Source organism: Helicoverpa zea, chromosome 19, assembly GCF_022581195.2.
Source record: "Helicoverpa zea isolate HzStark_Cry1AcR chromosome 19, ilHelZeax1.1, whole genome shotgun sequence".
NCBI lineage: Eukaryota > Metazoa > Arthropoda > Insecta > Lepidoptera > Noctuidae > Helicoverpa > Helicoverpa zea.
The window spans coordinates 7,645,724-7,659,619 of NC_061470.1; the positions used below are offsets into that span (position 1 = coordinate 7,645,724).

At 37.0% G+C, this 13,896-nt stretch overlaps 1 protein-coding gene across 1 annotated transcript; it reads right to left on the reverse strand.

Annotated features, from left to right (window-relative positions):
* Positions 1-3,997: 3,997 nt before the first annotated feature.
* Positions 3,998-9,859, reverse strand: LOC124639635. Its single transcript, XM_047177074.1, has 4 exons — positions 9,843-9,859; positions 5,011-5,254; positions 4,537-4,708; positions 3,998-4,236 (listed from the first exon to the last, which is right to left on the reverse strand). Exons 1-4 carry the CDS (start codon positions 9,857-9,859, stop codon positions 3,998-4,000), a joined length of 672 nt encoding a protein of 223 aa, XP_047033030.1.
* Between the last annotated feature and the right edge of the window lie 4,037 nt (positions 9,860-13,896).

Sequence of the window (13,896 nt, forward strand, 5' to 3'; positions counted from 1 at the left end):
GAAAGAGGTAAAATACTAAGATTGAAAGAAGAAAGGAGAGATTTAAGTTTATACGCTCGACTGTCATCCTTAAGCAAACAAGTGTTAAAGTCACCCATGATAACTACATGCTCGTACAAGGGACAATAATCATATAACAGAGAGTCTAACGTGTCAAAGTAATTTTTATAAACATTTCCCTGTTCGTTTAGTTACCAACTTTGCTCTTGGTTTATTGACACTGTCTTATTTCCTAAGACTCGTTGATATAGCTGTCGCAAGCGCCGCTGCTGGGCACGAGGTCTCCGGATCGAATCCTGAGTCATTCCGGAATCGAGTTGTGGGCTTTAGAAACTTTCACTAAGCATCCTGGAAGCTGGAAGGGGTCTGGAAGTTGTTGATTGCTACACCCGTGCATTGGTGAGCACGTTAATGTCGGTCCGTCGTGTCGGATTGCCGTCCCATCGGGCTATTAGAGTGAAGGAATTGGGAGTGCATCTGTGTCTGCACAAATGTTTTTGCACTATAATATGTCATGTGCAGCTGGCTGATCTCCTTATATGAGAACAGCCGCCGTGGCTGAAATCGGCCTCGATCGCCATTTTTTATTTAAGTATCTAATTATATTATCTGTCCTAAACATATTCTTGAGTACCAAATGTTTGCATTCCCTGCATTCAAACGTGTAATTTGACTCAATGATATTTCTTCCGTATACGATGATGTGAGAATGTGTTTACGCATTACGGTTTACAAAACTATCAGCGTTGGGTAAGTGTCAATAAAAACTACCGTCTTCCAAGATCTTTGGATAACTAGGTAGGTATCTATTTTTTGCGCTACCTGATATATTAAATACTAGCTTCCGCCTGCGGCTTCGCCCGCGTAGAGTTCGGTTATATCGCGTTTTCAAGAGAATTCTTCAAAAGTCCGGGATAAAAACTATCCTTTGTTCTTTCTCAAGGTCAACTCTATCTCTATACCAAATTTTATTTAAATCAGTTCAGTGGTTTAGACGTGAAAGAGTAACAGACAGACAGACAGAGTTACTTTCGCATTTATAATATTAGTAGGGATAAAAAAAAAACTTTTAACTACTTAAATAGGCTCCAGAATACTTGAAATTTTCCCTAAAATGTGCTAGTTTATCTGTATGCAGAACAAACCTCAGTCCAGTCATCCGGTTTAACCGGGTGCAATCTTAGTAAGACTGGTTACCAGGCTTTCTGACTTCTAGCCATGATGATTACCAAACATGCACAAATTACAGCCTCCTTAAATAAAAATACTTATTTACTTAGCTTGTGCCAGTCATGTTTTAATAGAGTCACGTAGAGTTCATTCACTATGGTCCTTTAATGGATAGGTAATCATTAATTTATTAGGTAATATATAAAGGGAATTCTCGTTTCACCAATTTTTTGTTGGTAATGTTTTTTGGCTTTTATTTCTTTAGATTTTTTGTCTATAGTTCTTAATCAACATAATGTAATGTAGTTCATCGAAGCCCAAACTACACACTTTTAAACACAATTGGCTGCTCATAGAGGTCTGTATTTCAAATTATTCATTTCTATATAATATCTAATAGGATAGGGAAATAAATGACACTCAAGTTAACACATGTAACATTGTTATAATATTGTTTATTTTTAACCCCTTAATCAATAAACCACCTTATGTTCATGATACGTAACATTAAAGCAAAACTATAGGAACTGCATATCTTCATGGTGTAACATCTCCAGATGCTCATCCTCGTTATCATCATCCATGTCATAAGTTTCAGGTTGGAGGGTCGGGAGCGCAGGAACCATGGCTATGTGAGATCGCCCGAAGTCGCTCCAAAACCCTAGCTTTTTAGCTTCTTCATCGATCTGTAAGACGTACAGTTTATGGAGTTATTTGAGAACCAAGTTGGGAATCCTAAGCTAGAAAACTTTGAGGTTTTATTATTGTGACTAAAAGTTTTAAAAATGGCAAGCCTTCTCCATGATTTCACCTGAAGTTAGTTCTAAGGACCTCTACCTCTCGATGAAAGATCAAAAGATCTCAGATGAAAAGTAGCATGTAACCTATTTCTGGGCGTCCTATCCACAGCCCATCACCAATCCTTATTGTAATACAAAAAACTTATTCATTTTTTTCATAGGAATAAGTCGTAATGACCACAATTGATGTTATGATTGACCTACGGTACAGCATTTCCAAAAAACAACGCTCTTCAAATACTAACATGTTCATGATGTGGCATCTTGTCGACCGGAGCGAGAGCGTAGCACAGTCTATACTTGCAGTTGAGGATGCCCAGGTACCCAGGCTCGACCACCTTCAAGGCGAAATACAGCAGTGGTGCTCCAGCGTCTGAAATGAGAAAAGTTAAAGTAATGAGCCTGATGTTAAAGTCTTAAATAAAATACATTGTTGACAATAACGCTGGAAACACGGTTAATTTTAAATTCTGATGAATATCAAAATAGTTGCGATAAAATAGTCACTTTGTAACATGACGACACTTCACGACAGCCAAATTAACTTTACTACCACATTACTTATTATTATAAAGAGAAACACAGGAAAGTTTCCACTGAACTAAGAAGTCTAAAACTGTACATACACTCAAAAGCGAGAGAAGGAATTATTCTGAAGATGCCGGTGACGTTGGTCTTGACAATGAGCGCGCTGAAGTCAATCGATGACTCCATGAATAGAACCGCGTTACTCCAATTCACGGGGGGCTTGATTTCTCCCTCGAGCTCCACTTGGAATCGGTCTACCAACTAGAATGATAATCACATATGTATTAGTTAAGGTCATTAACGTTTATTTTATAGATAGATTATTCTTTATTGTACACTAAGAAAATAGTTTGTAATATGCACAACTGCAGTATTTCAATAATAGGAAAAATCAATTTCAGAGCCCGGGTGAAAGATCCCCTAGATCACACAAACTACTTATATCAAAATGTATTCAAAATCATTTCAGAATGTTTGCCATTACAATATTTAAATATATATATATATAGATCTTCTATATACGAAATATAAAAGTCTTCATAGACTTCAAATTTAAATCTACAAATATAGGTACCAAATCAAAGGAACATGGAAGAAAAGGCATTAATACTGACCACTTTCGATGCCAAGCTGAATTTGATGTTGTAGCTCTCCTCAAGGTTCGGGTTCCAAAAGTAAAAGATCTTCCAATCGATGTCTATTAATTGATTAGGGTCAAATGTAGTGTTTTCAACGAATTGATTACAAGATGTGTAGTTCTCAATACTTAAGTTTCTGTATTTGATATCAATTTCACCAGCATTTTCTTGTACAGACAAAAGCATTACTAGAAATTGGAAAAACATGATTAATCCTTTCTTTACTACTTTTTTTTTATACATATGACTTCTTTGATTATGTAGACCACAATTAATTAATTTATATTATTAATATTTTCTTCCACTTCTCTTTATTTTTACTTGATTTTTTAAATATATCTGATTATTCTTCTTCAAGTCTATCTTTATTCTTGATATTATCAGTACATGCTGAATGTTTGACAGTGAATCGTATTTATATGTCACTTTTGTTATTATTTATTGTAACATTACCTTTATTTACAGCTTATCATGTCAAAGTATCATAATCCTTGTTTATTCCTGTTGTATTATCGTCAACTGTTTTACAGTATTTGTACATAAAATGCTGTTGTTTTCAAATACTTTGAGTTTCCCTTTAGTGTTACTTTATTTCGTAAACAACTCTTTGCTATTGAGCGTTTGCAAGAAAAACTCAATCGTCAGATCTTAAGTTTCATTATACAATTCATAACTCGTTAGGATCAGTAAATGTGTGTTCTTTTCGTGTTATAAAAAAAGAGACGTTCAATTATGTCGAAGAGGAGTCATTTTTTTTTCAAATACTTTTATAGTAATCTCTCTAACAATAAGTATCTGAGTGTCTTGGCCCAGAGAAAGAAGGTTACATACAAATAAAACAAACGGCATAACAATAACAATTTATTTAGTACCAATCTGTTCTCCTTTGTTCAAATCTGCCATGCAGGCGGGATAACCGTCTCCGAAGTTGAGGTTAGCAGCTACTCCACCAATCTCCGCTCGATATGGAGTCTCCTTGGTACGAGCTGACATCGTGGTCACTCCTATTTGGCAGTCAGTCATCAGCAGGTATTTGCCTCCAAATAGTAGCTTCATGTGGAACTTTAGAAGGGGAACTGCACTCCTCGCCGGTGATATATCTGGAATTTAAGGTTTGATAGTTTAAGAATGGATAGTAGACCTTTTTGCTAAAACACGTTTTTTCAAGGATCGCCAAAAATTCGTTCTCATCAAAACTTCTGAAACATTTAGTACCATCGAACATACTACTGCAAGGATGGCTAGTTTATTTTTTTTTAATCAATTACTCATGTATTAGCCACGTATTTGTGACTTTAAATTTCAAGACCCTTTTTTTTAAGTCAAGACAAGCGTTTATTTATTTCTAAAGTCGCCTAACCTCAAACAAGAACAACCCTTTTATGCAAAATATTACTTACTCCCGTCTCGAACAACATTCGGTACTCCGATGAACCTCCCGGCAGCTCCCTGGTCTGCGAATAGGAGCATCTCATGCTTAGCGCGACCCATCGTCACCAGCAGCGTTGCTGCGTCCCAGTACGGCTGGCTCTCTAGGTACTCGTTCATGTCATGCCAGACCCTGTTGATGATCTACAGGAACGGAGAAATTAAAATAAACTAACACCTCACACAACGGCGTCACATCTCAGTAAAGGATGGTATGATGATAGCGTAATCTCCACGTAATTGGTGTGGCTTTTAGCGAGTTTAGAAACTATTAATATTTCTTCTTCCATCTCAAGAGTGCGATCCAGTTGAAAAATATGATAATAAGGCTTCCAGTTGATTTTTATCGCCTTGATGGCACTGTCCTAATATTCACTATCAGTTGCTGGTCAGAATTCAGCTACACTAGGCATGATTTAGCAAAATGAACCAATCAAAAAACTAACCTGTGGTGTCGCGTTCCTGAATGTCATATCCATGCACTTATCGTCTAACTTGATGTTCCAACTGTAATAGATCCTCCATGGCCGTCCTAACACCATATCTGTCTCGAAGTACGGTTCCTTGGTCAGCCTGTTGCATATCTCGGCACCGACCTTCAGACTTTGTGGCTTTTCCACCTGACCTCCGACCATTGGCACAATGACCGCGACAAGAACGCGAACTAGCTCCAAGAGTTCCATCTTGACACTAAAATTTCATGTGAAATAGTTCCCATTATAAAGACTCACAATGAGAAGTTTTGTTTCCAGTGTTTGCTGTTGTGCCGTCTTTCCCAGGCTCTGTAAAATCAACACGTCTATGAGATCAACGAACCAATGTTTTGTAATTGATATTCTTGCTTGTTTATGCGGATTGTCGCTTCCACATTCGATCTAATGTGGGACGCGATAGAAGATACCATTCAGCCAGTGTTATGAGGATCGAATCTTTTAATATTATAATAATTAAAAGAAAACTGTGGTACTAGTTTAATAAACATTGTATTCAAATGGTAGGTAATGTGTGTCACATCAGAAAGATTGTATTAGAATAATGTATTTCAGTTTTCATGGTGATCTCATCTCAACTATTAACCTTTGTGCGTAGACCAAGGGTCGAAAAGAAGACGGAAGACGCTGGATGCAGGTCGCTTCCAACCGGTATCTGAGGAGATGTAAGGGGGAGGCTTATGTTCAGCAGTGGACGTCTTATGGCTGAGATGATGATGATGATGTAGACCAAGGACCGCTCTAATGGTTTTTGGCTATAATAATATGAAGAAGGAACCAAATGTGTGGTGATGTCATTAATACCAACTAACTGACTGACCTATATTAAGCAGCAACTATGAGAAAAATAATACCATTCTTCATAATGTTATTGTGATCTTGATAAGGGGGCGTAACAAAAATATTTTTCATGTGTTAAATGTGAACTATTTGCACGCTAGCCAATCATGCGATGTTTTTTTTAAATTGCAGTTTAATTTACTTGTAATTAGTAGCAACACATTACATGGCTTATCTTTTAAATTGGCGCATTTTTTCTGTACTTATTGGGTTTCTCGCAATAATTAATGTAACTGTGGTTGTAACATAGGGCTTTAAAAAACCAACCCACATCATAATTGAGATGCTCCTTCTTTTTGGGAGTCGATTAAAATAATCAAATCTACTACATACATATGTTATATAATTTATTGTTATTTAATATTTGTTAAGTATTTCATATTTGTTGTGCACATTTAATTTAGGTACCCTACCTCTATCGAATATCTCTATCGCTTTAAGGTTGGCTATAAGAGAACCCAATTCTGGGTTAAGCTCGCCGTTGTACATAACTGTCTGTATCCCGTATGTAGAGGTATTTACTGTTTAGTGTGCAATAAAGAATAAGAATTACAAATGTCGGCCTTCTTCATCATCATCCTCCGAGCCTTTTTCCCAATCATGTTGGGGTCGGCTTCCAGGCTAACCGGATTCAGCTGAGTACCAGTGCTTTACAAGAATCGACTGCCTATCTGACCTCCTCAACCCAGTTACCCGGGCAACCAGATATCCCTTGGTTAGACTGGTGTCAGACTTACTGGCTTCTGCCTACCCATGTCATGTAATGTCGGCCTTCTTACTTTTGGAAAATCTACATTTTTCTTAATTTTGCAGAATACCTATCATACCTATAATATATACCTATCAGTACCTATAATACTTCAAAATCTCCCAAAAAAATCCATCTACGCCACATGAGCATCTAAATCCCACCTCCTTTAAACAAATCCTAATAAATTTCAAACACCCACCCATAAAAACTGTTTTCTATAAACACAGCCGCATGGAATTCCATGGTCAAGCCATAGCGTGTATTGTGGCTCATTTGTTGTCCAAGAGGCGGTGCAGGCCGGCCACCGATGCGTATCTTACCGTAGCTGGAATTGGTAGGCGGAATATCATTACCGGCCGTTTCGTTCAGTCGTTTCCAGTGACAGAATGCTAAGGTAATGACTGCCCCACCCATTCACGATTATAGAAAAAAAAGTATTCGAATTTTGAAAAAAGTTCCGATTCGATTGTTTTTTTTTTTTGTTTTTGTTAATTAGTGTTTGGTTGTGTGGTTGCTAAATGTTGTGTTGGTCGATGGTTGGTCGTTTGTGTATGTGGTAGCAGGTTGACGGTTAAAAATCGAACGGTTTACGAAGTGAATTGTTTTTGTTCATTAAAGGAGTTACAGATGAATCCTCTATTTAGGCTCAAGTTTACCTACAACATAAACGGCTGTTCATAAAACAATTGTTTACTATGAATTATATATACAGTTGTTTTAAGAAAAACAAACGTTTATGTTTTCGACAAGAATGGACTTTAGGAAGTTAAAAGGAGTCCAAATACCTGTTATCGTTTCTTAAATTCATACCTAGTTCTATTTAAATGCAATTGTAAAATAAACTAACAGGTTTGTTTTATGATCTCAACTAAATTAAGCATGTGTTAGCTTAATGACAAGTGACATTCGGCGTCACCATTTCAAGTTCTCTTTTATAAATGTCGTTTCGCACTCTTTGATTAAAAGTTGATAAAACACTGTTCTGGAGTGATAATCTTATATCAAGATAAATTATGATAGTAACTCAAGCTAACATGACAAGTAAACTTATTTTGAGGTGTCGGGGACATACATTATTTTGCCGGCAATAATATTTTGGTAATCTCTGCATGATTTTGTTTATTTTCCTAAGAAACAGAATAGCAAAAAATCTGGTTATCTATCAGTGTTTTTTTTCTACGTGTTTTTTTAATGATAATTAATGTAATGACTTTCATATACCAACTGACAAACTAACTTTTATTTAGCAAAACCTGCCCAATTCTCAACCAGCTCTTCAAAATACCTCTACAGCAAGATGCAAGGCACAGCCTATCTTCAGATCTACAGCGGCTTATACCTTCAGCACGCAGAAGGCGGAACCTCAAGCGAGAGGCGTTCGTGATTTATAGCCGAGCATTGCGGAGGCACCTTCTTGCAACCGGTCCTTACGTGCTATGCTGCCCTGGTGCTTATCTAGATTAGCAGACCTAGTGAATATAGAAAAAAAAAACTTTTAAGAAAATCTAAGTTTTCAATCAGTGTGATCTTAAATTACCTGATCGTTGTTATGTGTGTATAAACCATTTATCTTTATGCAGATTTATGAGCCCGAACCAACAGTCGGCCGACTAAAAGTTTGCAGTCTGCGGATATTCTTAAACTTGACAGGAACAGTAATTTAATTAAGACAAACTGAGAACGGGACATATTTCTCCTTTTGACCAGGAACTCTGTCCATCTTTCTTTTCATTCGTCTGCTACATAAAGATAGATTAAACAGAAACAGGAAATGTTTATTTCATAATTCTTTGCCTGAAAATACCTACATATTATGTAAACAATACACAGAACAAGAATGGCACCGCAGAATCGATTATGGCTGAAAAGCAGGACGCAGTCAGGTGAGGAGACGGAACACTGGCTGTCACGAGCACTGCCACGCCACCGGCGCACTACTCGATAGGGCTGCCACTAATATGAACAATACCAGAAAGGAGGTATAATAGGGGAAGTTCCTGGACGTTTAAGTTTGATTTGATGTGAACTGCTAGCAAAAGACACGGGCTCAGCTTTTTATTTTTCAGGACCCAGGGTTTTCGGCTGGTATGCCGATTTTTGATATTTTAAGCTATAACTAGAGAATCCAGAAAACCCAGACAAATAAAGTCGTAAATTATTTCAAATAAGTATTTACAGGCTTACCTAATAAATACGCACTATCTTATTTCTAATCTGCCCTTAACTCTGTCTTCCCTATTCACCTCCTAAATAAAAAGTTTTCTCCAAAACCGATCCATAATTTACATTTACATTAAAAATAATTTTCCATTCAATCAACTAGCTAGGCACTCAGAAAAGATAAATAATCAAATTTTCACAAATATTCCTCTACCAGCCCTAAACCGGTTGGAAGCAGTTCGTTCGAGTATCGTGACGTCACTGAGGGCCCGCAATGGATATAAATTGGCGCGCTCCTCAATATTAATGGATGCAAGAGGCTTACTGTTCCTGACTCGCCTATTGTGGCTACTGGATCTTGATCACTCACTTCTTGCTCTTGTTTTGTACTGGTAGCTTACAGGTCTTTTTGGAACGAAGAAATATAATCCTTGTTTTTCGCTGTTTATCATTTTCACTTCAGGAGAGATGATGTGGCCTGAGAATTGATTCAAGTGCTGCTTTTAAGTTGTCTTGAATCTAAAGTTAATGACATTTTATTTAAGTCAAAGCGGCTTGTGTAATAAATGCTTTCATGAAAATTTTGAAAAATTATTGGAATTTAAGAAAATGTTGGTCATCGATTTAGCTAAATAAACAGTTGTAAATGCGGTGAAAAAACGCGTAGGAGAAAATTGCTAATTCAGAAATAGTTATATCTCTAACAATATCAAAAATATCCCTTTGAACACTCTGAAACAAAGAACTCCAAAAGTTCCAATCAGATACACGTGCCCAAGTAATATTAATCCGAGATGAGAGAAAAACCAGTCGCATTTACAGAACCTTTAATTTGGTGCCCACATCAATGGCCGTAATAAAGACCTTCCAATCCGAACCAAGAGCATCCAATCGAATGATCCAATAGTCTGACCCAAAAATAACATACGCAGTAACAGAACTGATATCACTTTCTCCACGACTTTTCCTTTCTATTCTGAATAAGTTAGGAAAACATTTTCGCCTGTGTAGTTCCGTCCCTCCCGTAATCCTCTACCTGAGAGATATACCCATGCTTACCCCGCGCGGGCACTATCATCCATACCTACCGCTTATATCACAACACTTAACGTCTTATCTACCATCCATTACCATACAAAAAGCTTCTTTATCAGGTGCAGCTTAAGGTTCAAATTCAAATGCAACGGTCCCGTCGTTACGTTGTTGATTTATCATTGGTCCTCCCCCCTCCATCGTTTCTCTCGCCCTGCCTCATGCATTTAAATTGCTTCATTACAGAATCTAGACGCCGGGGTGTAGGGTTGCCTGTTGGGAAAATGTTGCCAACTTTATTTTTGTGGATTGTGTGTGTTGTTATTTATTTAGTTCGGTATTTGGAAAATAATGAGGTCCTGTTTTAGTTGTATTCTTTGGACTTAGGAGTGGTAATGAAAAGAAGCGAATCCTACTTACTGATACTTACCTAATGTAACAAAAAATAACATGCTAAATCAGTTAATTCTTATAAGAGAAAGTATAAGAGGAATATAAGTATTCTAAGCAGTTCAACATCACATAATGCGTGTGGTTCTACAATAGTCGATTCTGATCTGATACCTAAAAACGAACTTCAAAAGAACATAGCCTCGAGCACAAAATGATAACGTGGATTTCTATTACGAAAAGCACTTGAATATAGTATGGGATAACGTTAGAAGATTTAAAGATAATCCTTATTCACGCACTTACAATTTTTCTTCATATTTTCAGTAAATCGATGCCTCAGGACATTCTTAACTACATAACCGATTTCAACCGTGATCTTTTGGTAAAGGATTCATACGGCAGATTCTATACCTAAACAAAATATGTCAAGTCTGGATACACTGCAATCTTCCAATTCTATTCAACTGCCACTTCGAACGCCTTCGAAACATCTGAGGTGGAAAATCATCCGATGACCACTTTCGCTTTCGCAACAGGAGGGAGTGATCGACTCCTTTGATCCGCTGCCTCATAACAAACGCTACTGAAAATCGTACTGTCTGCACCTGAATAATCCATAGTCCTACTATACAAATCTATAAATAATCTTAAACTCCATGTAGTTAAATAGGCATTAGCAAAATAGGGCATAACCAGGCCTTTCAATCCTCAATCTCCCTAACCCTCAGCAGACTTGTAACTCCCTGTACCAGTTACACAAAGCCTCCTTGTGGCAGCCCTGTACAGCGGGCGGGGTATCTCGGAGCCGATCATTAGTTCCAGAGTGGCCAGGGGAAAATTTTGCATGCTACCGATATTTCGCCAGCTAAGCAACTCTTATATTAGTTCACTAATGTTTTCGGGATTGGAGAGTGGTGCTACATAAAAGTAACTGCTGTTGGCTAATAAGTATTCTGCAGTTCTATTTAATCCGAGCATAAAGGAGGTTCTCAATTTTTGTTTTCTTTTTTTAATTAAGTCTATAAGAAACCAACCATTGTGGAAATCAGATACAAAATTATACCTACTTACAGTGCAAGTCATAAAATATTAAATTTCGCTTGTTTGTACTTATTAGTGAACATCATGTAGCCTACCTAGACATGATTTTATTGTAACCACGAAGGTCAAACAGATGGGATTGCATCATATTTTTTTCTTCTCCGAGAAAAATGAATTCTTGTGAAACAATAATCCTTGTTTCTTTAAAAGAATAAAACATCCATTAATCAAGCAATTTTCTTTCGATTGCGTATTTTATCGAATATTCTCTTTAATTCAAATATCGATGTACGGGAGGTGTTAGAAGATTGGTTACACATTAGATCATCATATACTTAATAGGTACTTACACTACATGCGCCTTTTCATGGTCGTTTTCAGTCCATCTCGTGTCATCGTGTTTATTGTTTGAAACAAGTTTAACTCTAATCCCATTTCAATCATCATAAAAAAACTTAAATGCCCAGGCAAATTACAGGTACAAGAAATCACATAATAAGTCCAATCCAAACAAAAGCATATTGTATAGATCGCTTCGCTATATCGTTTGTCAATACTTTTCTTCAGGAACCTTTATCTTGGTCTCAAAAACAACTGACATCCTATTCAATTCCAGAGTTTTCTTCGTGTGTGGTCAATTTGGTAATATCTGAGACTACTTACTACGTTTTATTCTCAGACTACCTAAAATTAGATCAATCTGCCCAGTACTAGTTACAAAAAGATGTTTATACAATCGACAATAATGTATTTACATTTCCGACCCAAAATTTCTGTAACAAAATCGCGTCAATCCATCCATAAATCCGGATAGATCCCGCCTATCTCAAATTATCTAATATTATTTAACTTTTTTTTCGAAAGCAGCTGTATCCATTTAACGCGCAAACGTCAACAATTTGCCTACTTTGCCTTTTACCGCCAATCAGTGCAAAGAATTGCCACAATAGAAAAATCAGGTAATATCAATAACGCTACTTACAGACCATCCAATCAAGGAAGGTGTCACATTACGAAACACTATTGTGTCCGTACTATCTATGTTTACAAACACAACAAGGGCTTGTCATAATCTGTTTTTGGATATGTCCTTTTCTATTTTTCGGTCTGGCAACTTTGGGCGCGAATGTTTTTTTTTTCGGCGGGAACAAAGAATGGCGAGGGTATGGATTTCAACGCCTTATTGTTGGTTTATCCGCGTGTTGAATAGGTTTCACGGAAAGCGAAGGTAAGTCGTACTTATGTTGATCTGCTGATAATTCGCTAGTGGTGGTCTTGACTGACAGTTGACAGCCAAAGGGGCTGGGACTTCTAAAAATTTTACTTTCTATGAAATCGAAATTGTTATTGTACTTGTCAAGCCTTTCGCGTTACCTTTTCTGGGTTCATCGGACCGCGAATAATTTCGGAAATTAATTTTAAACTTTCTGAAACAATCCCCAGTAGAATTTTATGCAATTTTCTTTCCAGGCATATAACGCTGAAATAAGTAGACACTATCAAAAAAATCGAGCCTTGAAAAAGCACTCCAACTCTAAATAGAAACGAACGGTACATTTGTATAACAGTATTTCCTAAACTAGCATTTAAATAATATTTTACCTTTTAGTTCCACATTAAGTACAATTTCACAGTGTTTTATTCGAATATAATATAAATACCTACCTCCTTACAAATGTCTCGTGAGTAAAGCAGAGCCGTCGTGAAAAAAAAAACTAATCTGAAATTTTTCACCTCCTCGGTCAGTGAGGCAAAAACTTTACAAAACAAACAATACATTTATACAACAATTACATTACAAACGCGAAACCTCAAGCGTCAAATGCCGAACTTTGGATTACCAACATAAGAAAACACTCACAACCACATCACCACTCCTTACTGCTTTAAGAATAAAGTTGAAAATCACCTAGCATTCGCTTCTCCAGCAGCAAATAAAAGTTTGCAAAAAAACACGAAAGCGGCGAAGCGTGAACGCTTGTGCAGGACAGAGGGGTCTGTCGGTTTATTTTTTCCTTAATCCTAACCGGGATTAGGTTAAAGCCCTTTTGATTGGCAGCCGCCGTCAGATGCAGACGTCTGAGGTGCATCGGGCTCGGGAGAAACTGGGAGGTGTAAGAAAAATATTCAGGCTTAAAAATATTTTTATGTGCAGATTCCTCACACGTTGATGTTTTTGTAGGCCTTAGTAGTTTTTTGGGATAATTCGACAACACAATATTTAACGATCTGTACACCTTCGCACTGTTCTTAATGTCAATCGGAGTTTTGCTCTTGTTACGTCGAAATGAAGAAATAAGGAATCAAGCAGCATAAGATGTTACATATAAATTAAATGAACTGTCTAAAGTTTTCGTACCTGCTAACTAATGAGATTTTTGCTATACACTCACTCTCGAAATCAACCAACTAACTTTCGAGGTTTTGCAAAAGGAGTGAAATACCCTGATGAAACTTAACAATCCGTAAGTCAAAACGAATCATTTCTTTTTTATAGAAACTGGACTAAGACGTGTCCATTTCTTTTTTATAGAAACTTGACCTGAGACATATCCATCTAGCAATTACGACTTAAATACAATATTCGCATCCCGCCACTCATACTTACCCGTATCACATATCAC